The sequence below is a fragment of the Paramacrobiotus metropolitanus genome, unplaced genomic scaffold (assembly GCF_019649055.1).
Source record: "Paramacrobiotus metropolitanus isolate TYO unplaced genomic scaffold, Prichtersi_v1.0 Parri_scaffold0000012, whole genome shotgun sequence".
NCBI lineage: Eukaryota > Metazoa > Tardigrada > Eutardigrada > Parachela > Macrobiotidae > Paramacrobiotus > Paramacrobiotus metropolitanus.
In genome coordinates, this window is record NW_026570232.1 from 524,779 (window position 1) to 548,125 (window position 23,347).

The 23,347-nt window shown below is 44.7% G+C and overlaps 6 protein-coding genes across 8 annotated transcripts; 2 read left to right on the forward strand and 4 right to left on the reverse strand.

Moving 5' to 3' along the window:
- Window positions 1-129: 129 nt before the first annotated feature.
- On the forward strand, window positions 130-3,449 carry LOC129583932 (D-glucuronyl C5-epimerase-like). The gene is made up of 3 exons (XM_055475985.1): window positions 130-894; window positions 1,527-1,754; window positions 2,133-3,449. Exons 1-3 carry the CDS (start codon window positions 432-434, stop codon window positions 3,170-3,172), a joined length of 1,731 nt encoding a protein of 576 aa, XP_055331960.1. The 5' UTR covers window positions 130-431; the 3' UTR covers window positions 3,173-3,449.
- Window positions 3,450-3,895: 446 nt separating this feature from the next.
- LOC129584024 (uncharacterized) lies at window positions 3,896-6,077 on the reverse strand. Of its 3 annotated transcripts, XM_055476108.1 has the most exons (6): window positions 5,529-6,077; window positions 5,213-5,392; window positions 4,893-4,986; window positions 4,522-4,817; window positions 4,334-4,375; window positions 3,896-4,192 (listed from the first exon to the last, which is right to left on the reverse strand). In XM_055476108.1, the coding sequence occupies exons 4-6, from the start codon at window positions 4,807-4,809 to the stop codon at window positions 4,073-4,075; spliced, it is 450 nt and encodes a 149-aa protein (XP_055332083.1). In that variant the 5' UTR covers window positions 4,810-4,817; window positions 4,893-4,986; window positions 5,213-5,392; window positions 5,529-6,077; the 3' UTR covers window positions 3,896-4,072. The 3 variants fall into 3 exon arrangements, with proteins under 3 accessions (XP_055332083.1, XP_055332082.1, XP_055332084.1); XM_055476107.1 differs by lacking the exons at window positions 5,213-5,392; window positions 5,529-6,077 and adding an exon at window positions 5,058-5,206; XM_055476109.1 differs by lacking the exons at window positions 4,334-4,375; window positions 5,213-5,392; window positions 5,529-6,077 and having other exon boundaries at window positions 3,902-4,192; window positions 4,893-5,200.
- Window positions 6,078-6,262: 185 nt separating this feature from the next.
- LOC129584084 (uncharacterized protein K02A2.6-like) lies at window positions 6,263-8,242 on the reverse strand. Its single transcript, XM_055476189.1, has one exon. It carries the CDS (start codon window positions 8,240-8,242, stop codon window positions 6,263-6,265), a length of 1,980 nt encoding a protein of 659 aa, XP_055332164.1.
- A 7-nt stretch (window positions 8,243-8,249) lies between these two features.
- Window positions 8,250-10,275, reverse strand: LOC129584085 (uncharacterized protein K02A2.6-like). The gene is made up of 2 exons (XM_055476190.1): window positions 9,151-10,275; window positions 8,250-9,107 (listed from the first exon to the last, which is right to left on the reverse strand). Exons 1-2 carry the CDS (start codon window positions 10,273-10,275, stop codon window positions 8,250-8,252), a joined length of 1,983 nt encoding a protein of 660 aa, XP_055332165.1.
- Window positions 10,276-10,672: 397 nt separating this feature from the next.
- On the forward strand, window positions 10,673-12,160 carry LOC129583881 (dynein light chain roadblock-type 2-like). Its single transcript, XM_055475898.1, has 5 exons — window positions 10,673-11,030; window positions 11,124-11,250; window positions 11,321-11,488; window positions 11,653-11,714; window positions 11,807-12,160. The coding sequence occupies exons 1-5, from the start codon at window positions 11,028-11,030 to the stop codon at window positions 11,855-11,857; spliced, it is 411 nt and encodes a 136-aa protein (XP_055331873.1). The 5' UTR covers window positions 10,673-11,027; the 3' UTR covers window positions 11,858-12,160.
- A 1-nt stretch (window position 12,161) lies between these two features.
- Window positions 12,162-22,654, reverse strand: LOC129583880 (probable ribonuclease ZC3H12B). Its single transcript, XM_055475896.1, has 8 exons — window positions 22,292-22,654; window positions 20,730-21,054; window positions 17,904-18,346; window positions 16,680-16,819; window positions 15,302-15,536; window positions 14,865-15,112; window positions 13,698-14,333; window positions 12,162-13,363 (listed from the first exon to the last, which is right to left on the reverse strand). The coding sequence occupies exons 2-8, from the start codon at window positions 20,901-20,903 to the stop codon at window positions 12,927-12,929; spliced, it is 2,313 nt and encodes a 770-aa protein (XP_055331871.1). The 5' UTR covers window positions 20,904-21,054; window positions 22,292-22,654; the 3' UTR covers window positions 12,162-12,926.
- Window positions 22,655-23,347: the final 693 nt, after the last annotated feature.

The following is a 23,347-nucleotide window of genomic DNA, read 5'->3' on the forward strand; positions in this document are numbered from 1 at the left end:
TTTGAAAACTCAATAAAATTATTCTTCAAATCGTACGGAAACAGCACACTGTAGCGGACAGCCGTACGGCAAGTACTCCACTGCCTACAGCAGTGGGAGAATCGTCTACACGTAGGCACGACATACCTGCTATGTCATAGCATAGCGACACATTTTTTGAAATTTCATTTTGGATTAGCAGAGCCAGAACATCAATAAATTTTTGTCCTATCATTTTTTGCTCCTAGTGTTCGTGACGCTGTTGTTCATCGGTCAGCAAAATTAGTCGGACTGTTTGCCGCTTCATATTTTAGCCTGAACAAAATTCAAGAATCACTGGGTGCCAGCTGCCAGCAGCCAGAATGGCAGCTGCAGTGCTGTTTCAGCGGACGATATTTGGTCGAAAAAGACTCACAGGAACGTTTGTTGTCTGAGCTTGCAGCGTGCGCACCATGCGATTCCTCATCAGGATGCGTTTCATTCTCCCATTTCTGGTCGGGGCATTTGTCGCATTCCTGGCTTCCATTGCCTATTGGAGAAGTAATTGCCAGCCGATAACCACTAAACTGAAACCTCGCGGCGCCTATACCCATGCAGCATCATCGGCCAATGCATCTTGGCAGAAGATTCCCTGCATTATCAACGGCAATCGCCGCAATCCCGTCGACTGCCGTGTGGAACCCTCCAACGAGGTCTTCCTTCCATTTTCCTTTATTGCTCGCTATTTTGAAATAACCGGCAAGATTGAAACGGACAAAAAATCGCTGAACGCGGAGAAGTTCTTCAATTGGCAGCATAGCTACGCCAAATTGATTTTGCCTAAATTGCCTTACGAGAGCGATGGAATTTTTATGTCATTTGACAATTATAATGTTGAAGTGCGCGATCGTGTCAAATGCATTAGTGCCATAGAAGGTGAGATGCGGAATTGACGCGGTTATTTTCTTTAGATGATTACTTGCTTTATGAGTCTTATGACTGATTGCATTTTAATATTGCATTTTAATATTGCATATTTTCCGTAACTTTAGCTCGTAATCTTACCAAAGAATAAAGGAGTAGTGCAATAATTGCACTATTCCTTTATTCTTTTGGTAAGATTACTGCAATAGAAGGAAGAATAAAGAAGCGTTTAATCTGTATCAGTATAACGTTACTGTTATGATGGATTTGTGATTGTTAAGTTGCGAAATTTTTTATGCTAAAATATAAAACTAAATAATTCGGTATGTTATGCTAAAATATAAAATATGTCTCAGTATTGTAATAAGGATAGTAAAATGGAAACTTTTGTGTGTTGTTAGATTCTAGTACAGTAACTTTTTTTTTGGTATGAATGCTACGAGTAGGCAAGATCGCCCCAACCATTTTACATCACTTCTTATGGTTAGTAGCACTTCTTAGTAGCTTAGTAGTGGTTTGCTGAAGTAGTGCAAAGCGACATCGTGACGTTATGAATAATTATTTAAAATTTATTTCTGGCCTGGAAAAGTTTGCGTGAGGGTAAGGGTACCGTTTTGCATTAACGAAGTGGATTGTGATTGCAGGAGTGCCTGTCTCGTCGCAATGGTCGACTTCCGGACACGTTTATCCCGTGCAAGTCGCCCAGTTCGGCCTGAGTCATTACAGCAAGAACATCTCGGAAGAGCGGCCACGGCATCGGCTGGTAGCCAATTTTGAGCGGGATTTTGATTTTGACGTGCCGCGGGGTTCCTACGCGGAGCGGATTGAGGATAGCGAAAAAGAATTATGGGTGCTGAATTTTTCTGCTCCAGGTTCGCATTACTTGTCATAAATAAGTATTCAGCGTTTCGCAACATTTTTAATTGCGACCAGGTACCATATGAACTGTGGATGATAGTAAACCATGAAAACGTGAATTACAAAGTTGTAAAGGTTTGATTATTTCTAAATGTGAAGTGTCAGATGTAATTCGACATTCATGAAAATTTAACTGTGCTATTTGTCTGCCGTTAGAAATTTGACGTGGACTTTAAAAAAGTGATTGTTGATAACATTGATAACTTGTTACTGCCTTATTTAATTACTGGCTTTTCAGAAGTGCTGCCGGTGTTACCAGTAACAATTAGGTGACATTATTTGTACTGTAGTCGACTTTGTTCTGCAGTTTAGTTATCTGATTTTGCTCGCAGTGAATTATACCTCTCCCGGCATACCCATTCCATTTCCGGATACTGGTGAACCATATGTTATTTTTGGCGTAAAATTCTACCGTCACGGTGCCATAAGCTTCCATCTGGAAGTTCAGGAAACGGAGCGCACAACCTATGAATTAATCTACGCATGCGGCGCCGACACCATTAGCACACAGGGCAACCGTGTGATTTATGGTCTGGGCTCCTGCTCCGAGTGGAATTATCTCGTGCGTGACGTGTATGTTGACCTGATTAAGGGCCTGAATCTCTACTACAAGAAATCCTCCAAGAAGGACAAAATCCGCTTCAACATGGCCCGCATGCGCATACAGCAGGCGGAACTGCACGGCCGGGGATTACTGGACGGCTTAACGCTGGCGTCGTCCGCCCATTCGGAGCTGTTTGAGAAAGCCGCCGACTGGCTGGTGAGGAGTCAGGATACGGTGGGTGGATGGCCCGTGACGGTCAAACGGAAGCTGGGCAGTGTGGAATTGGAGCCGCCGTGGTATTCGGCAATGGCCCAGGGTCAGGCCATGTCCACTCTGATACGAGCGTATAAGCGCTTGAAAAATCACAAATACCTCCAAGCCGCTGTGAAAGCGCTGGATCTGTTCTCGAAATCTTCGGAAGCCGGCGGGATATCGGCGGTCTTTATGAATAAGTTTGTCTGGTTTGAAGAGTACCCGACGAATCCGCCGTCGTTCGTGTTAAACGGCTTTATTTACGCTTTGCTGGGATTGTATGATGTGAAAACGGTAGCGGATGGAAATGATGCGGAGCGCAGCGGAAAGCTGTTCGATACCGGTGTGGAATCTCTGAAAGCGCTGCTGCCGTTGTACGATACCGGCTCGGGATCGGTGTACGATCTGCGGCATTTTACATTGAAAGGGCCTCCGAATTTAGCCCGGTGGGATTACCATTCAACACATATCACGCAGTTACAGGTTATGAATTCCATTCATCCCGATCCAGTTTTTGCGGATTTTGCTGAGCGTTGGGCGCAGTATATGAAGGGCCAGCGGGCTGATCATAATTAGCGGTTTTATAGAGTCAGACGAATGCCAGCTGTTTGCATCGACTATTGTGGTCGGTTTTCATTTGTCGAATTTGGTATTGATGTGGGTGTTGCCGTGAAATGTTGTATTTTAAGATAATTGTTGATGTGTCAAAAATGCTTAATTTTACTGTTTTACTTGTTTTTCATCCTCTTAAATTTGATCTCGTGTACCTTGTTTGCAACGGATGGTTTCTCCAAAGTTGTCGACTGTGATTTGTAAATAAGACAAGATTCGCGCAGTAAAATTATTGTTGCAATGTGGTGAATGCGCGCGTTTTTCCGTTATTGTGTTATTCTCAAAATTTTCTTATTCCAGATTTTAGGAAGTAGTGGGCGACTGTAAACCAATCATGTTTGAACCGGGCTTCGTACACATACAATGTTAGATTTATTATTACATTTTAGTTCTACAGTTACACAAGTTACATTGGTTATGCTGTATGTACAGATAGTGCTGCATCCAAGCATGCTTGAATTTTTGGCTCTGAGTCTTCTGAAATTTGAATCACCTCAGAACCTCCGAGCCGGTGTGCCTCGATTTTTTAATATGTAGCTCCGCACTATGAAAACTGCATTTTTTTTAAATAAATAACTTTGTTTACCTGTGTTTGAATTTACTGTAATAGTATAGTACGACTTTTACATGTAGATGATTCAACTGAATAAGCCTCAATAAGGTGACCTACAATACTACGAGTACAATAATTCAAGTACCGGTATAACTGGTGCCCAACGGTCATCGTCTTAGAGATCGACAGGGTAGCTTTGAGGTGTATATATATAATTTCCATAAAATTTTATGATGCAATTAAATCAACAATCACAACCGACAACTGCAGCTTGTTAATTTTGTAAATTGCTAGCGAATCACAGTAGAAAATCAGGATCTGTCAGATCCGAACATGGACAGCGCTTGCAGCGAGTTTTCCCGCAACATTTGACACTGACCATTCATTCTCAGCAACTGCCCATTCACATTGGCCACGTCTGTGCTTATGCCCTGCAAAATATTAGTTCATTTTTATGAGTTACGATCACGTACCAATGGTACCATATACGAGTATGTACTAGTAAAAAATGCAAAAACAATTTGTTGATCCAAGAATTTATATATATACTTAGTAAGACTTAGTAAACATACATCAACTGTAAAGGCAGAAGAAAACGTATTCGTAACTCCAGTCTGCAAGGAGCAGATGTATCAACTCATTATCAACAGAACTCTTGAAAATGGTCAACTTTATAGAAATAATTTATCTGCAGCATTGCAGAAAGAGGCTTAGCACAATCAAGCACACTTGTGTAAGATTGTTGTTGAAAAATTCATACTTGCGCGTTTTGCACGGCCTTAATCAGAAGTCTGTGGGACACAAACAGCTTTGCGGATGCTGCGGCCACTTCCGTCTGGATTAAATGTAGCAAATTTTTCCTCAACTTATTGTTTTCCTTATACGCTGCCTTCAAAACATTGTCTTCCTTGTGAGGAGGCTGTACGCGGTCGCGCGAGGCGGAACTGGAAGTGGACACAATTGTGCTGTCGCTCGTTGCGGACGAAACACTGAAAGTGCTCACACTGGCGTTGTCCACTACGGACATGGATTCGCTTGCTTCCATCATTTCCAAATCTAGCAAAGGTGTTTTCTCGTTTTAGAATTACTGTCATCCTGTTAACCTGCGACTGCATTATTTTAACTTCGTACCTCTTATTAAAACGATGTGGTGACGCGATGCACAAATTATATCAGAGCGTCAATCAGGGTATAATTTTCCGCTGCTCGTTCATTAGGCGGATACCTTTGTGCCGAAAGAAAGCTGTACACAGAACCGAAAACAGGATATGTCTTTACTTTATATCACAAACTTACAGAACGGAGAACTCGAGTCCTCGTGCAGTGTCTTCGAACTTACTGGTAGAGTTAGCGAAGAGTACACAAACAAATGGTATATCTATATTTTCAGGACTACCAAGTAATTTCGTTTATACTGGCAAAACGAGTTCACCAGTCAGCAGCTGACTCACTTAGCTACTCTAGAGTGGTTGATACATACGAGCTGATAAAACCGGCATGCCCGCGCGATACAATAGAATTATGTAGTTGTTCCATGGTACAGACACATTCGTAGTGAATCTTGGCTAGAAAACTCACATCCATACGTCTCGAACAAGGAACAATAAGTTTAACCAGTGATTCGGGGCCATCTGCAATAAAATTAATGGTGAATAACTAATTTTTGAAGAATGAAGATAGGGATCGGAGCCTGAAAATGGTCATCAAAAACAGTATATAGATATAGTCATCATCATATAGATATATTATATGTAAATACTACCGTACATGTACTTCTAATACTTCTAAGACGACATAAATATTATAATTACAAGCTGAGCACGGATGAATATTGGCTTGCGACTATTTTAGAATTTTGTTGCCGTCAAATCATGCAGTATGTTGCAACATCGTTAGAAATAAGCTGTTTCCCTAGAGCGAGCACCCGCCCTTGTCAGCCTTATGGCATCCATGGTAACAAGCTTTAAAGTGACCACTGGTCATGAGGTTCTGCAGACAGCAAGCAATAACTGGTCTCAGAACACCCCCATGACCGAGAGGTTTCTAACGCATTTTGAAGTAGAAAAATTGGATGAGCAGAAGCTGAGATCACCGGCGCCGAATGAGAGGGGCCGAAATCCTGGCACAGATAATTAGTATTCATATAATAACTGTAGATAAATCGCACTGCAAATTGATTGAAGTACAGAAAAAATTAAAATAGAAGTGATCATAACTGCCATTGTACGCATAAACTACACAGTTACTCTAAATAATTTTTGCAGAAGTTTAAAAGAAATTTACAGATTTTAACCTGTTTTGTATTTATAACGGACTTGGTTCAAGCTGGTTTGTCACGGCGTAATAATAAATAGGAATATTTATTAGTACTCGCTTGGTCGCTGACTAATCTGATCAGCGAACCAAAACATACGGTACGCACGGTTGCTATGCACATCTGACACCTCCCCCAGTGGGGAAAACCCACTCAGCCAAAAACATCCAGAAAATATTAAGAAAAATTATTTCCCGAATTTTGGATCCATAATCAAACGATCCGGATTCTTAATCTCTCGTCCGCTTTTTCGGATTTCCGGTTGTGGTTGCTGCTGAGTAGTGGTGTCGGTTTTGGCGACGCGCGTCTTCGGTGGTTTGGATTTTGCCGTAGGTGGAACTGCTGAGCTCGCCTGCGGCTTTTCGGATTTTGCAGCGGCAGTTTCTGGCACTGCCGTCTGAAGCTCCTTCGTCGGCTCCTGTTCCAACTTCTCAGGTTGGTCGTCAACAACTGCAGGCGCATGGGCTGATGCGACAGGCGGTGCGCTCGGTGCTTCGGGTACCTGAGGTACAGTCGGTGCAGTCGGTGTACCGCGCATTTTCAGTGCATTGGGTGCTGCCGGTATTGCGCGCTCATCCGGATGCAGCCATTGTCGCGGCCGCATCTGATTTTCATGTCTGCGCAGTTCAGTTTCGTTAACCAGCACGATCCATATGCGCGAACCTTCCCGCTTGACCAGCTGGCCTCTCTGCCAGTCGACTGTCCGACTCGGGCGGTAATCCCGCACCATCACGTAGTCACCGGCTTGGAAATGCTTCGCCTTCGTTTGCTTGTCAAAATTCTGCTGGTAGCGCCGCCGGTTGCTTTCCGTCGTGGTCAGCATGACCGGCACCAGCAAGTCCAGCTGGGAACGCAGCTTCCGGCCAAGGAAGAGTTCTGCGGGAGACTTCCCTGTCGTTGCGTGGGGGGCGCTCCGGTACCGGAAAAGGAATTCTCGGAGCGCGGCCGACAGCGACTTCCGGTCCGCCATCAGTTTCGTGATTCCATCCTTGAACGTTTGAACGTAACGTTCAGCCTGGCCGTTCGATTGTGGATGGCCGGGTGGTGTTCGCAGGTGTCGGATGCCGTGTTCCGCGCAGAAGTCGGCGAACTCCTGCGACGTGAACTGGGTGCCGTTGTCCGTCACCATTTCGGTACACGCACCGTAACGGCTGAATAGGTTCCGCAGCGCTTCCAGAACACCGTCGGAAGTGGCGTGCTTCATCTGCACTACCTCCGGCCACTTCGACATGGCATCCACGATGAGCAGGAGCATTGTCCCGTGGAATGGACCGGCGAAATCCATGTGGAGCCGTTTCCATGGCGCATCGGGGACTTCCCACTGCGACAGTGGTACCTTGGCGGTTTCCTTCGCTCGCTCGGAACAGATGCGACACTCTTTCGAGATGCGCTCAATGTCCGCATCCATGTGTGGCCACCAGCAGTATCCCCGGGCCTCACCCTTCATCTTACCCGCGCCCATGTGGGCGGCATGCAGGTAGTCGAGTATTTCCTGTCGGTGTTTCGCTGGTATGACTGTCCGGGAGCCCCAGCAGATGCAGTCATTTACCACCACCAGCTCGTGTTCGAGTCGTTTGTACGGACGCAGGTGTTCTTCGACAGAGGCAGGCCAACCAGTCATGACGTACTCGAACACTCTGGACAGTTCCGGGTCGTGGGCGGTCTCTAGTGCAATGGCTTCGACTGCCACGGGGAAACGGGACACGTTATCTAGGTGGATTGCGTTCACCACGCTGTCCATCCCCAGCCCGTACAGTCCGTCCAGCTCCGTCGAATGCAGCGGTAGGCGGCTGAGGCCGTCCGCCTGGCCGAAGTCCTCCGTTCGGCGGTACTCGATGCTGAAGGAGTACCCCATCAGCATGAGCGCCCATCGCTGCAAACGGTTTGCTGTCACCACTGGAACTCCCTTCTTGGTACCGAAAACGCTCAGAAGCGGCTTGTGGTCAGTACACAGAGTAAACTCGCGCCCGGCGATGTACTGATGGAACTTCCGGCAGCCAAAGACGAGTGCCAGGGCTTCCTTTTCTATCTGTCCGTAGTTCTTCTCGGCCGCTGTCAGGGTCTTGGACGCATGGGCACTCGGGCGTTCCGTTCCGTCTGGGAAACGGTGGCATATCACGGCACCGACGCCATACTGGGACGCGTCCGCCGCAAGGACCAATGGCATCCGCGGGTCATAGTGGACCAGGAAGGTTGCGCGGACAATTTGGTCCTTCAGGGACAGGAACTGGGACTCGCAGTCCTTGGACCAAGACCAGGGAACTCCGGTCTTCAGGAGGGCATGGAACGGGCACACTTCCGGAAAGGTCGCGGACGAACTTCCCGTAGTGGTTGACCAAACCCAAAAACGCGCGGAGCTCACTGATGTTGCTGGGACGGGCTATTTCTCGGAGAGCCTTCACTCGATCCTGGGAGATGTGGCGACCTTGGTGGTCCACCACGAACCCCAGATACTCCACGGAGTCCTGCAGGAAGTGACACTTGCTCCGTTTGAGCGTGAACCCGTGCTCCTCCAAACGCTGAAGGACTTTCTCCAGGTTTCTCAGGTGCTCCTCTTCGGTCGCCCCGGTGACAATGATGTCATCGAGATAGATGGCCACGCCCTCGCAGCCTTGGAGGACGCTTTCCATTATCTGTTGAAAGATGCTGGGGCCGCACGCCACGCCAAAAGGAAGACGGTTGTATCGGAACAACCCCTTGTGGGTATTGATTACCACCAGTTTCTTACTGTCGTCGTCCAGCTCGACCTGGGCGTACGCCTCCGCCAGGTCAAGGGTGGTGAATTTCCGACCGCCATTGAGCTTGGCGAAGAGCTCATCCGGTGTCGGCAGCGGATACTGCTGGACATCGAGGGCGTCATTCAGGCCCGTGCTAAGGTCGGCACACGTGCGGATGTCCCCGGCTCGCTTCTGCGCGGTCACTACCGGAGCTGCCCAGTCCGCCCGCTCGACCGGAGTCAGGATCCCTTTCTCCACGAGGCGGTCCAGGTTGCGCTCCAGGGCTTCCCGGAATGCAAACGGTACTGGTCGCGCCTTTCGAAAAACCGGCGGCTCCGGGTTTTAAGTGCAGGTGTGCTTTGTAGTGACGGCAATGGCCTAACTCTTCGCGGAACACAGCGCTGTGTTTCGCCAGCAGCTCCTCCATTGTGATTCCGGAGACGGCAGACACGGAGGCTGACTGGAGATCTCGTAGGCTCAATCGGCTCAGGTCGAGAGCCCGGATCCAGTCTCTCCCCAGCACATTGCCGCCGCTGGCCACGACGATAACGGGTAGCGCCTTGCTGTTCCGACCGTGCGTGACGTCTACTGTCACGGTCCCAATGACCTTCAGGGCGTGGCCCGTGAAGCTTCGCAGGAGGGACGTGTATGGCGACAGCTTCGGTGATCCCAGTGACCTCCACGTGTCAGCAGTCACAATAGTGACACTAGAGCCTGTATCCAGGACTGGTGACACAGGAACGCCGTTAAGCTTGAGCGGCACATGGATGGATCGCCCGGCAGCTGCTTCGACAGACAGCACATCCAGCTCCTCCTCCACGAGAAAAGTTCCGCGTCCACCCCGTCCGCGTTGCGGCTGCTTCGCGCTTCTGCACACTTTCGCAATATGGCCCTTTCTTCCACAGTTTTTACAGGCTAGCTCCTTCGCCCAGCACTCCGCTCGGGCATGTTGGCTGGAGCCGCAGCCATCGCACACGCTTGCGGTACCTCCACCAGTTGCAGGCTGCCTGTCGGGACCAGCGCCGCGCCGCTGCTGTCCGCCACGGCCGCCGCCGCGGTTTCTTCCTCGTGCGCCACCGCCACGGCGTGCATTGTCCACGCGAGCCACATCAGGCGCCATACTGCCCTTCCTGTTGCTCCTCCGGAGCTCATACTCCTCGCAGATCTCCAGAGCCTTCTCCAGAGTGGTGTAGGTCTGGGATTGCAAATGCTGGCGTGTAGCGTCGCTGGCGATTCCATTCAGGAAGGTCGCCGATATGTTCTTTTCGAGCACGTTGGCTGGAAATGCGCACGGGAACGCCTTTCGTCGGAGGCGGTTTGAGAAATCCAGCAAGGTTTCGCCGGACTCTTGCTGTAGTTTGAAGTAGTTAGCCCACTCGGTTGCAGCGTTCGTCTTTTTTACATAGGCATGTTCAAGCTTGTCGACGATCTGTGCGACAGTGAAGTCGTCTGGATTGCCTGGAAGGCACATGGAGAAAAGCATCTCTCAGCGTCAATGCCGAGGAGTCCAACAGCAGGCACTTCTGGTCCTCAATGTCCGTGACCTTTCGGAGTTTGACGAAGTTTCTGTATTGGAACTGCCACCACCGCCAGGTCATCTTGGATGGTTCGAACTTAATCAAGCCAGATCCAGCTTTCTCGCTGGATGAAACAGGGCTTGAGATTGCCGGTGATGTTGACGTAGTAAGCGACATTCAAGAGCTGAACACTCGACCGCGTGAGGTCGTATGGCCTTCACGCCAGTTTGTCACGGCGTAATAATAAATAGGAATATTTATTAGTACTCGCTTGGTCGCTGACTAATCTGATCAGCGAACCAAAACATACGGTACGCACGGTTGCTATGCACATCTGACATGGTTCAAACTATACGATATTCGATAATTATAGCAAATTTACTTGCGTTTCGGCTTTTATACGTACTCCTATGTACACAGTTAGTTTAAACACAGTAAACACCGTGGTTTAAAGCTCACTTGAGTGACGAGTGTTCCTGCTGAATGTTTTGGGTTGTATTTCAGAACAGCGTTTGATTATTGCTTATAATTGGACAATCAAGAATTTACTCATTTTCAGATTTGTTCTCTTATACAGTGTATTCGTGAATATCTTCATTGCATGTTTTGCGTACGCCTGTCTTCGGCTTTGTAGTCATGTGAAATATTTGTTGCAACCATTGCGAAGTCCGCGAACAACATTTTTCTAGTTATAGTTTCAGAGTGCGCGCCATCGACCATGGTAAGCCTTGGCTGAAATTGTGCCTGTTCATTCAAATCCACTGTCTAGATCTCTGCGGGAAATGCATTGGTTAATCCTGCGGGCCGTTCTTAGAGTGCTTCGAAGAGTTCTCCGAGTGCCCGCGAGGTGGTGGATGTGGATGAATCGGAGATCGAGGAGACTATCAACCGCATCAAAAGCCACAAAGGCGTTTTAGGGGTGATCATTCTGACGAAAGACGGTAATGCGCACCACTGGCCGCGTCCCTTCAGCAGCGTGGGGCATCCCCGTTTAGAGAAAATATTTTGCAGGGGTGGTGTTGCGCTCGACGGTCGACGAGGAGACGTCGCACGCCTACGCTTCCCTGGTGCAGGACATCGTCGGACGGACGCGTTTGGGAGTGCGTGATCTCGATCCTGCCAATGATCTCTCCTTTGTGCGCATCCGCACGAAAAAGCACGAGATTATGATAGCGCCTGGTAAGTTGTTCATACTAATCCTTCGTTCCTGTTGTTTTATTGCGTAGACATTTTTGTGCATTTGTTCTTGAATTAAAATTTTAGTTTTCTCGAACATATGGCGTGGGTAATTTTTTCCACATTTGTTGTTTATTAATAATTATTCTTATTTGCAATTTTTTTAGATAAAGAATATATGCTGGTGGTTGTACAAAATCCAAACTTTAAGGAAGGAAGCCAAAACGAGGTAGAGCATTTTGTTTGTATAAGAAGGGAGCATTTGAGAGCCATGTTTGTGATTTTCCGGTGAGATTTTCTCGATTTTAATGTGACTTGCAGACGTTGCGCGTGAGAGCACTGAATGTCGACGACGATTCGGATCGGACATGATTTATGTACTGTGTTGCTGCTGATTCTGACGGGTGTTTTTGTCTGGCTTGATTTTAAAATTTCACGTATCTGTTGCGCATTTGTGTAAGTATGAGTTTTATTTTCGGGTTATAAACTATTCAAACATTTTGCGCACGCTTGCAAGTTTTGTGCTCTGCTCGGTGATTCCAGCGTTAATTTCTGCGCTTTGTTCCTGGATAAATTTGTTGTTATCGAAAAAATTGTCGGTGTTGTTGTTTATGATGGACTTCAATTTGAGTATGCTGTACATATTTTCGCTTATGGAAAAACCATTGCCCATTGGTTGCAAATGCGGCTTTTTTTTATTCAGAAATCAGAAGAACACAGTAGCCAGTTAACCACATCGGATTGTCGAGAATGCGCTATTACATACTATACACGTTCGGCATCAAGCATTCTTCCGTTTACTCCAGAGACAGAATTATTGTCAAGAGGACAACTCTGAAAACAAGTAATAATTAACAAGCTTTTTTTCCGGGATGCAATAACAACGATTTTCACTGATCTAGCGTATTCCATCACGTGCATCGTGAACCATCACATGCCAGCATATTAAGACAAGAAACAGAAAAGAGGCAATAATATTCATAATGAACTCAAATAATTCAATAATAATCACGTTTAGCACAGAACGGCGTCTCACAGGATGCCACAAAAACTGTCATTACTCCGTCAATACATGGTATTGGATCTGGTTGCGTCAAGGACGTCAATTAACAGCCCATTCTGCCCAACCAACAGACTGTCAATGCCCAGTAACAAAATAAGTTAGTTTTCCTTGCACGAAGGAAACCAAAGCAAAAACAACTAGTTCAATCTAGCTGCGGAAAACACACCCTCACACCGCCTGACTTACGAAACACCATAAAAAAGAATACGATTACTAACTCGTAATCAGGATAAAACATTGAAAACTGACAAAAATAAATCTCGCGCTACACCGCAAATAAATCTATAAAAAGAACCGCTTTACGCAATAAAATCTGAAATTCCAGGTTAACCTCAACCAAAATCTGTGGCAATTAAACTGACTGAACTAGATACATTTTTATCCCTGTCGACCATCCGGAAACATGGCCAGAATAGCGCTACATAATTTATGCAAGTTATATTCCCTAGGGTAGTACATCATCACAGTGGTCACTTGTTCTTCCGGGAACAACGTTGTCAACCGGTTAAAGATATCCGATCGCTGGGCATCCAGATTCAGTGCCGCTGAACGGGACGCTGCGGGATTCAGGAAAGCATTCAGATTTGTCTCCAAGCCGAAACTGCGATGACCAGAATCGGTGAAGGTTGACGGCGGCTGCGCTGTGGACGGCGCAGCGGATACGGTATGTTGGGGGCGCAAGTAAAAGGATGACTGGGTGGAAGTGTGAGCGAAGAAGCTATCCGCAGGAAGGGTCGTTCCGGGCGCAAACTGGTATCCGGATCCGTTGAAGCCGGCACAGTCGGATGCACTGGTCGGCCGGTACACCATCGGATCTGTAGGCGAGATAAACAATTAACTGGATTGCCCACAAAAATAATCTGTAAAATGCATTTCTGCCTGAAGCGCAAAAATAATCCTTAGATAAACACTCAAGAAAGAAAGGTCAATAAATCTGGATTATCCGTGCTCATTTCTTTACACCCACAGTTACCAGCATACAACCACATCTCTAATTCGCTGTTTTCTCGATACTAACTGCCACGTTTTCGCATTTGTCTACTTGTACTAAAAAAGTACAGATACCATAATCAATCCCAATCGTACTATTGTATCTTAGCATTTCAGACGCAAATATATTACGAGGAAAACTCAAAGCGATGCTCTTACTTCTTTTATCCGAAATCATAGCGGGAAGACCCGTGGACTGCTGAGCGATGGGATTGACTAGATTGCGGTGTGAATCCCGCAGCAGCATCTGCTGCTGATGCTCGGCGTAGGGATTCAGTGACAACTGTCTCTGGAGTTTATTGTGCATGTTCTCCTGCCGCGGCTGCCCGTACGGCCCATCCGACAACGTCTGCACGAGCGCGGGATGTTTCCGCTCTATGCCTAAATCCCGGAGCTGCGGTGGAGTGGCAGCAAATCCACCAAAGCCGTTCGCTTGACAGGTCATCCCCCGCGGACTGCACTGCACTAATGGCATGCAATGACGCGGTGAGTGGTTGTTGTTCGGACGATTGTCCTTCAGGAACATCCGGTCCACATTGCCCGCCAGCCGTTCCACGTTATCCACCGACGCCGGTCGGTAGGCGGGCGCCGGAGATGGGACGCGAAGGAAGCGCGGCGAAGTCGGCTGGCTGCCGGTCAGGGCGGAGAAAGGAAACGCTGTTTGTTCGGCGGGGAAATTTCCTGTGTCACCCGGCACCATGGAACGCGTTCGGACTACTGGTTTGTGGGTGGGCGAGCGGGGAACAGGGCTCGACAAGGTTGCGGTCAGTTTCAGTTTTTGTTCCGGGCCGCCAACTGCAAAACAACCAAATAAAAGTGGCTCCACAGATGCAATAAAATCATCGCAGACAGAACCACGTCAGCAGTAAAATAATTTAGCATTTTTTAAAAATATTTGATACCAATTGTATTGTCTTTCAAATATCAGACATTAAACGTTTGAAATGTTTTTAAAAATTGCAAACCTTACTCTAAGGTTTCCAAATTGCTATTGCTGCTAGCTGTTATTTTTCTCAACTGCACTGCTGTAAAAGACACCGTCATCTTGGTAGGGTACGAGTACATAAAATAAACGAAACTATCAGTATGGTTTACAAAGCAAAAATACGGCTTTTCAAGAAGTTTGCATAGACTGCAGATATGCAGCCGCAAACACAAACGGACTGATCGGATTTAGTGTCGGATATAAAGCCGAAATGAAAAGTGATGGTCATATCCATCACTGCTCCGACCACAGCAACAATAAACTTTAATAACATGATAAAAGATCAGTTACATAATGTTACAGCAGCAAGGGACGACCTATGTAAGAGCAGATGCACTCACATTTCAGCTCCCGTTCTTTGATCTCTTGTAATTGAATTTTGGCTTTTTCTCCGATTATTTCCGTTACAGATTTCTGTGGCTGATTGCCGCGCTCGGGATGGGCAAACTTGCATTTATTTCCATAAGTACATTTTTTCCCATATGGACACGGCTTGGAAATGCATTCATGCTGACGTTTAGAGCTTTTTCGCAGAAACTGACTCAGCGTCGGCCCGTGCCGTCCCAGTGGATCATCCGGAGGCATAAAACTGTTGGAACCATAAATCATAACTCAGCGCCTTCCTCTATGCTTCCATTCGCAAATAAAGTTTTAAACCGTTGTTATTAAAAAGCAGTAAGTACTATGTTCAACTTTTTCATTATCTGCGGCGTTTTATATACATAAAACAGTGTATATTTTATTCAGCATTTCTCTCCTTTAAATTCTCTTGACTAACCGATCGTTGACAAAGGAATACATAAGCAGCCGCTCCTCGACAACTTTGCGAAAGTCTGCATTTTCCTGAATTAGATCGCGATAAGTGTCATTAGATACGATTATCCCATCCGTTTCCATGGCCAGCTTAAGGACGTATCGATCATCGTAACAGACTAAACGCCGTTTGCCCACATAACGCGACGGTGTGAATGTGAGGATGCCTTCGCGCTCCAGTTGCAGGAGTAACTCCTGATCTACAAAACACCACCCAGATCGTCAAATGTACAAACAGGCATATACACACTTCAGTCCTCCAGCACAGTAATGTGTAGTGTAACACTTTCAATCAATCTCATCGCGTAACGACCGTAAGCAGGAACGGAAGGAAGGCCGTCCAGCATTACAGGGATAACCTATTTTACATACCCCGATCCCGACCGAATCAATGAGGCAAACGTAACCTGCTTCAGTCGCCAGGCCTGCTGCTTTCTCGCCAATGGACCATTTAGTTTTGGTTATGAAACTACCATATTTCACTAAACATCGGTATTAACGGTTGGATAACCCGAACAAATATTCATCTCACCACATACTACCGGCACTGCGCCTTCCTCTTACGTAAAAAACAGGAACAAATCTGTTGGGTGTTATCCAACTGTCAATACCAAGCGACGTAAAATCAAACGGGAATTTCTAATACTGCAACTCAAATAATATAACGATTCTGGATAACTAAACATCAGAAAACACAAAAGTTCGCAAAAATGTTATTTAACAGCAAACAAAAACGTACTGTTTTGTATGGCAGCCTATCACATCCAGTCTTACTGTGATAGCGGCCAATTTCATGTTTTGAAAACAGTATTATTCTGACAAGTCATGAAACGGATTAAAGATACCATTAAACGGGAAACGCGTTTTGGCGCCTCGAACAATTGAGTGATTTTTCAACTGAGTGATCGTTACATCTTATAATTATTTTCGTTAAAAAACTCCGCGTGACTGTTGAGCATTACGTGCGTAAATGTCAATGTTCTAAAAAGGAGGGTGCACCTATCAGAGACATTTCGAAGAAATTCGACAACAGCTGACGTCGGTAAGAGTCTGTATTTTAAATCCTGACGGCTTAAGCAATTTTCGAAACCCACTTCAAAATCCAACAAAATCTGCACTAATTTTCTGTCAATTCTACTGTTCCATTAAGAACCTGATTGTGATTCACCCCTATGGTGCGAACAAATTTACGTTATCATCAACAACGCAACAACACCAGCTCTTTATACTGTATGCGGCATGTTGCTCGCGAGTAACATCATCAGTTTCTAGGTCACACGATCCGGTAACTGCTGTCCGAATGTACACAAAGCAAATTATAATTCACTCTCAATAATTATCACCTCGTATGGGCGCATCCGGCTTGGAAGTCTCTTTGCGCCATTGTGGTACGAAGACGGTGATATCTTTGTGGCCGCGCTGCTTGAAATAGTCCACACATAGCGCAATACCGCGACAGGAGAACATAACTTTATTTCCATGACTGCAAATATATAACGAAGATAATTAGAAATTTCTCACCATGAGCAACAGCAAACTTGATTCGCATTGTACGTGCGACAATCATTGCCTGATGCAAAAACAACCCACTTAGCGCAGGAAACGGCTTTGTGCCGGTTCACGTTTTTCTCCCCATCGATCCTGTGAGGCTTCGAGTAGCGGAGAGAGAGAAGGGGAGAGAGTAGCTGGAGAAGGGAAGAGAGAGACAAGAAGCCGCAAGACACAGCAGCTTTGTGCTCACATGACTCCCAAGATTTTCAAATCAAAGACCATTTAACTACTGACAATATATTATCACGTGAACAACGCCAGATAGGCTGAGATAGCCCAGCGGAAAACACTCCACAAAATTAACCTAAACCGTCAGCACCCGGCTAAGAAACACGGGAAGTAGCAAACGATGCAAATTATCCCATAACCATCTTCGTCAAACTCGCACTGCCGTCTTAAATGCTACAACGATCAATAACCCCTAACTGCTGACAAAGGGCCTCATTTTCCGTTTATTCTCCAGAAACGGACGTTAGTGAAATTAACTAACCAGTCACAAGATGGCTGGTAAACAGCGCGCACTGCTCTGAGCAACTCATAACCAGATTAATTCGCATTTACTGAACTGTAAGGTCAGAAAGCATATCAAAGATTTTAAAGAAATTTAACCATACAAAAATAATCCTATCAATACTGAAAAATAAGGGAAACACAATATTATTATTATTATTTCGTTAAAAATGCATCCACGGCGTCAAGTCAAATATATCACAAGATGTGACAATTTCTGACATTTCCGGTAAAGGCATTAGTCCTCATCTTCTCCCAGTAAATCCCTTAACGTATCTCGATGCGAACCTCTGCCGAAACGGATCTTCGGCGTCCATTATAAAACGTTTAACGGTAGCGACCTTCCCGTAACCCTCTGTCTAATGCATAATGCAGTCATACTTTTACCCCTCCCTGACAGAGAGTAAGGATTTAGTAGCTAATTGTCGGAGCCCAAGGGAATCCTGTGTCAGTAGACTGCACACATTACACACAACACACATATGCACGCAGAGTCGCAGACCAACCTCATTGCCACATTACTCCCATCAATAACGATGTGTCGGAGCTGGCTGACAGCTGGGCCAACAGCCGCCACGGAGGAACCCAACTGATTACCCAGGCCAGTGAACTCCCTGGTGTCCGCCTGGGCAGAGGTCAACAGGAGATCCGCTGGTGACCGGGTGTGGCTGGGACTGGATGTGGAGCCGGTGTCGGCACAATCCCCATCATCCTCTTCATCATCCTCATCCACCGCACTCTCCCCGGCCCCCAGTTTGATCAGCTCCGCCAGGAACTCGTTCTGGGTCACTTGGGTGCCCAGCTTCTCCAGTGCCTTCTGCACCTGACTTTCTGTGTAGCCCAGTTTCAGTGCAAACGACAGATAGGTAGTATAGGTTTCCGGTGCAGGATCATACTCTTCCTTGAGTGTCTCCGACACGGTGCGGCTCACATCCCGATGCTCCAGATTCTACCAAGAAAGCAAATTATATTTCACATAAAAGTACGGTAAAACGAACAGACTGGTCTGCTTCTCACTGGTCAGCTGTCGAAAATTATGCAATCAAATTTCCAGCGCTCACATTTGCATAAATTAATTCGAATTATTAAACAATTAATCTGTTACGAAAAAAACGGGAAGTGCGAGAATTTAAATATTTCTGGGGTAGTAAGGAAGATACTTATATTTATCGTATGTGCTCTCGCTATTTTTGTGTCTATCATCTGATTTTCGGATGCCCAGCAATTGACTTGTTATGCCACTCAAACCAACGTCTGTTCTTAGGAAATGAAAAATCTACAGGTCAAAACGCTCGTTGAACGAATCAAGGTAAAACAGCATTGGCAATTATCAGAATTACGACGTCCAGAAAGGATCACACACAGTTAACCCTTCTTCTAAAAACGTATAACGTATTTTGATTCTTTATTATTTCCCCCTCCGCCTTCGTTTCGCCGTACCACAGCATGCCATGAAACGATTCAAAACATTATGCATAAATTATGACAAGCGATATACGAGTACAGTATATAAGTAAACAGTTCTTAGCAAGCGCAAAGCAGGTAAACCGTATTTTGTCATCATTTCTCGGCGGCCCCTTGGTAATTGTCATTCTGCAGAAATTTTACTAATAATGGCAGTACCGTAGCATTACCAAGCCGCACCAATTTTTCCAGCTACTCGGTAGTTTTAGTGCCCGTCGCTCAGTCGCGCGCGGAAAAAACTTATTACTGTAGCATAAAAAGCATACTGCACAGCATACTGCGTGCTCAAATAAAAAGTAACGAAATTCATGACAATAACAACAATCACCAACCGTTAAAACAAGAAATACCTCCGCAATCTGCACAATAATTTTAATTAATTATAGCACATACCAAATCACTTCATAATATTATTACTGCAAATTCATGCTGCGAATAATCGCTATCTCTTGCGCACAGAACGTTTACATCCGGTTGGCCAACGCTGAACTTATATCAATAGCGTCAATGCATGTAATAAAGTTGTACAAAAGTGCGCAGCGAAAATGAACGTATTGTATTGACAACATTTTTATTCACGCGTGCTGCCGTAGTGAAGTTCCGCGTTCTTTATGAAGAAAGGCAAATTTCAATGCCGACGATAACAAAGATCGGCAAACTTTCAAAATGTTATAACCAGTGCTTATAGATTGACGAGTATTGTACCTATTTACCAAGGAATCGCGTCAGCTGTGCAAATAGCCATTTTAACCTTCACTGCTTCCAGCTTCGCCGACAAATAAGTATCGATTGCGATTTTAAAGGACTTACTGCAATAACTATTGCATAATTCATGCAGGAAATTATCAAACATCAAACCAGCACTAACCCACTTTTGCTTTAAATAAATTTAAGGAGTTACCGTACAATTCTGCAAAAAAGGCGAGAAAAACCGGCATTACATGGCATAATCTATGGCGAATGGCGATGGTTTCTAAAAAATTCCTGAATATTAAATTTTTGAAAGAGAGCTGTTAAACATGAAAAATTATGTGAAATGCACTTATGGAGACTACTCGTTTCATCCATACAGTATGATACTATCCGAAACCCGTACAATGCAGTCCAGCAGCCTAAGTCCTGACTCCAGACGTATATTTGAAAAATGATTTTTAAATTGCCACTAAATAAATGTAATATTCAAACTATGCTAATGAAAGATAAGCCTTAGGTTTCCGAAAAGAAAAATGTGCTCACCATGCAAAACCAAATTTCATGTTGAATATGCAAAAACTCGAGATTTTGCGGCCGAAACTCCAGAAAAAAACTGCTGACAAAACGTGCAGTCTTGCGCTCTCAAGGGAGTGTGCTTGTTTTTGCGACCATCACACCCCGGCAATCACACGATCATCAGCCATTCAACCTTCCGGAAATTTCCGACAACTACCCCGACACGAGACATATGCTGAACCCAAACCCTGAGCCTCACTAAAAAATCCATAAGTGGATTGCACAAAAAAACTTCATGAACGTTATGTACCACAATCTCAATCAGCACAAAAACCCACATATCCTTTCACAGATTTTCATATCCGGCCAGCATTTTCCCTGAACAATATAAACCAGACAGTTAGCATATCGTGCTACAGCTTGCTGGGCATTAACTTTTCCACAGCATTTCCGTTTGACACTAACCGATCAGCGTGTCAAATCCCCACAAACTATCAGAACCACTCAGATGGATCCAAATGGAAAAACTGCGTGTATACAGCGGTTTATAGCTTGTACAGCATTTACGGCCGGTTTCGGTACACATCGTTTCATGTTTTGACCATAAAATCCCGAGCAGACGCATTAATAGTTCAATTATACTCGTGCAGAAAACATACCCGAACATTTCGTGTGACATTTCCCTCGGCGTTATCATCATCATGATCATCGGAATCGTAGCAAGAATCCGTCTTTTCCAGACCCGGCTTACTGCTGCATTCCTCTAATCCCGTTAAATCAGGTAGGTTGGGGGATGTGATCCGATCATCCAGCACTGCTGCTTCCGCTGCCATTATTCACCAGAACCCACTGCCTGCAGGAAAGCCGTGACTAGTTTGATGGCCTATGTCAGAGGCGCAGCGATAGTTGCAGGATCGACTCAGGAAAGTGAAATTACATTCCTCCTACCGGTGCCGGTGGCACAACGCATTCTGCACCCCAACCCTAACGACAAAAAATATATTCTGTACAGTACTGCTAAAAAAATTTATCTGACTGCACCGTGTGCGGCCTTATTAATACGACAGGGAATTTATTCGACACTATGAACTAACGCAACACGAAACATATCCGGTCATTAAAAATGATTAAACGTTACACACATCCTGCTATGTATATGGCGAACAAGTTCATACAGCATGCCGCATGCTCATCGCTGCCAGGCATAACATGTGCAATATTAATCACGAAAAAAAGCAAACAATAATGTCTTGTCTTTTTTATTTACATCATAAACTCGTCATAGCTAGGCATGAGTATACGTGAAATTATCGTAAGAACATTGAAATCGCTTATCAAAGACGTAAGTTCTTTCTTTCCAGTAAACCTTCCAGAGCACATCTCTCTGATCTCATTCATACACAACAGAACTTTAACAGGAAGTTAGAAACAAAATATAAAAGAAATAATCCGATGCAGGAAAAGAATCAAATACAACATATGCGCTTTACAAGGACAAAGATAATAATTATTATGATAGCTGACGTATATTCACACATAAGTGACATAAGTTTCAGAAATGGACACATACTCGTACCTAGAATTTGTAAAATTCTTCGGTTCAATTTAACCAGAAATTAAACCAAAATAAAACGAGTCAACCAAATAAAACAATTCCTGTAGTTAGACGATAGCAAAATTTTTTAGCAGCGGTCCGTATTAAATTAGCCGCCTCTACGTATACAGCTGCAAGTTGCCATATAACGCACTGATTTAAAAATAATAATTATATTAGAGAACACCATACAAAATTTAGATACAATTATGCCACAAATAACTAAGTAAAATCTTTCCAAAGTTGTACCGTATTGTTAATACGTTACTATGTGGAATTAATTGTAAATGCGAACTGCTAACCTAATGATACTAGTTAGTAGTTAACTACTGTTAGTAACTGATTTTCACTTTCGCAGCAAATGTTATGTGTGATCATTGCGAAAGCCAACCCAACATCTCTATGCTACAACTTAAGGAATGCATGAAAATTCCATCAAAAGGCATTGGCAAATATATATGTATGGTTAGATTAGTCTGCGGTACAGCCGTGCAAGAAACAGTCCAAAATTACGTAAGCAGCGTCACTAAGCACGCTGACAAAAATGTAAACAATAATTTGAACCCACCAACTGGAAAATGACCGTAAACAACGTACGTAAACAGAAAAACACGTCTTAAAACATACCTGGAACCTGCAATTAGCAGTCAGGCAGCGACAGCCAAAACGCAAATTTCAAATGCCAACCATTTATGAACGCGCAAAAGCCATGGCGGATTGACGCAATGTTGTGGTCCCAGATCCCAGACTCAAAAATTATCGACAGCAGCTTTCAAGTTTAGGGAACAAAACAGATGCATGCAAAATTACCAACTCATAATTTATCATGCCAAACATTTGCTAAAGAATTTTTCTTTCTCTGCATGCGGATAACAGCTACTGCTACACGAAAGCGAAACACAAAATCCAGAACGAAAAAACAACCACGATGGAAACTTTTTTATAAAATGCATTTCAATCTGGGCTAAAAAGGAAATGAGCCTGGTTTATCCGTTTATCAGACTGTTCACAGCGGATGCAGCAGCCTGAGAGAATCGAACAGGCGGTGACAGGGCGGAGTGTCTTACGACACACCAATAAAAAAAATGCTCGCTGAAATCGATTGTATTGACTTCAGTCCTGCCGACTCTTGCGTATACGATAAGCACTTGCACAGATGCTTGTGCTAGCAAAAAATTCAAAACGAAAATTAATAATTTTAATATGTAAGTACCGCACAATAATTATTATTAGCGTACATGGTTACAGACTTTACAGTAACACTTTGTAACTTATTTTGTTAATACCTCAATTGTTGCTGCCGGTTGTAATGCAAATATGTAAATTTAGAACTTTTTTCGCTTTTTTGAGCAGCCATACAAGTATGTACGTATTAAAACTACGGAATATCATCCGAACATGATTCAAATATTAATCTGTTATGCGGAAAAAGGAAATGATTATAATTTTTCTTATTTTGCAGCGTAAATTATTATAGATCTGAAACAAATTTAGTATAGCAGTTTTATCTTGTTCGGCCCGAACATAGTTTTACCTTCGTAGTCTGTACAATCAACACTGCTGTTTGAAGCCTGTTTCGGTGCTTAATTGATTGATTAAAATATTTGGCTAATAAGGTTTAACTTTAGATCATCATGAGATTCATGACCTGCTTTGCATTAGCATTGCAGTTTTTATGTTTAT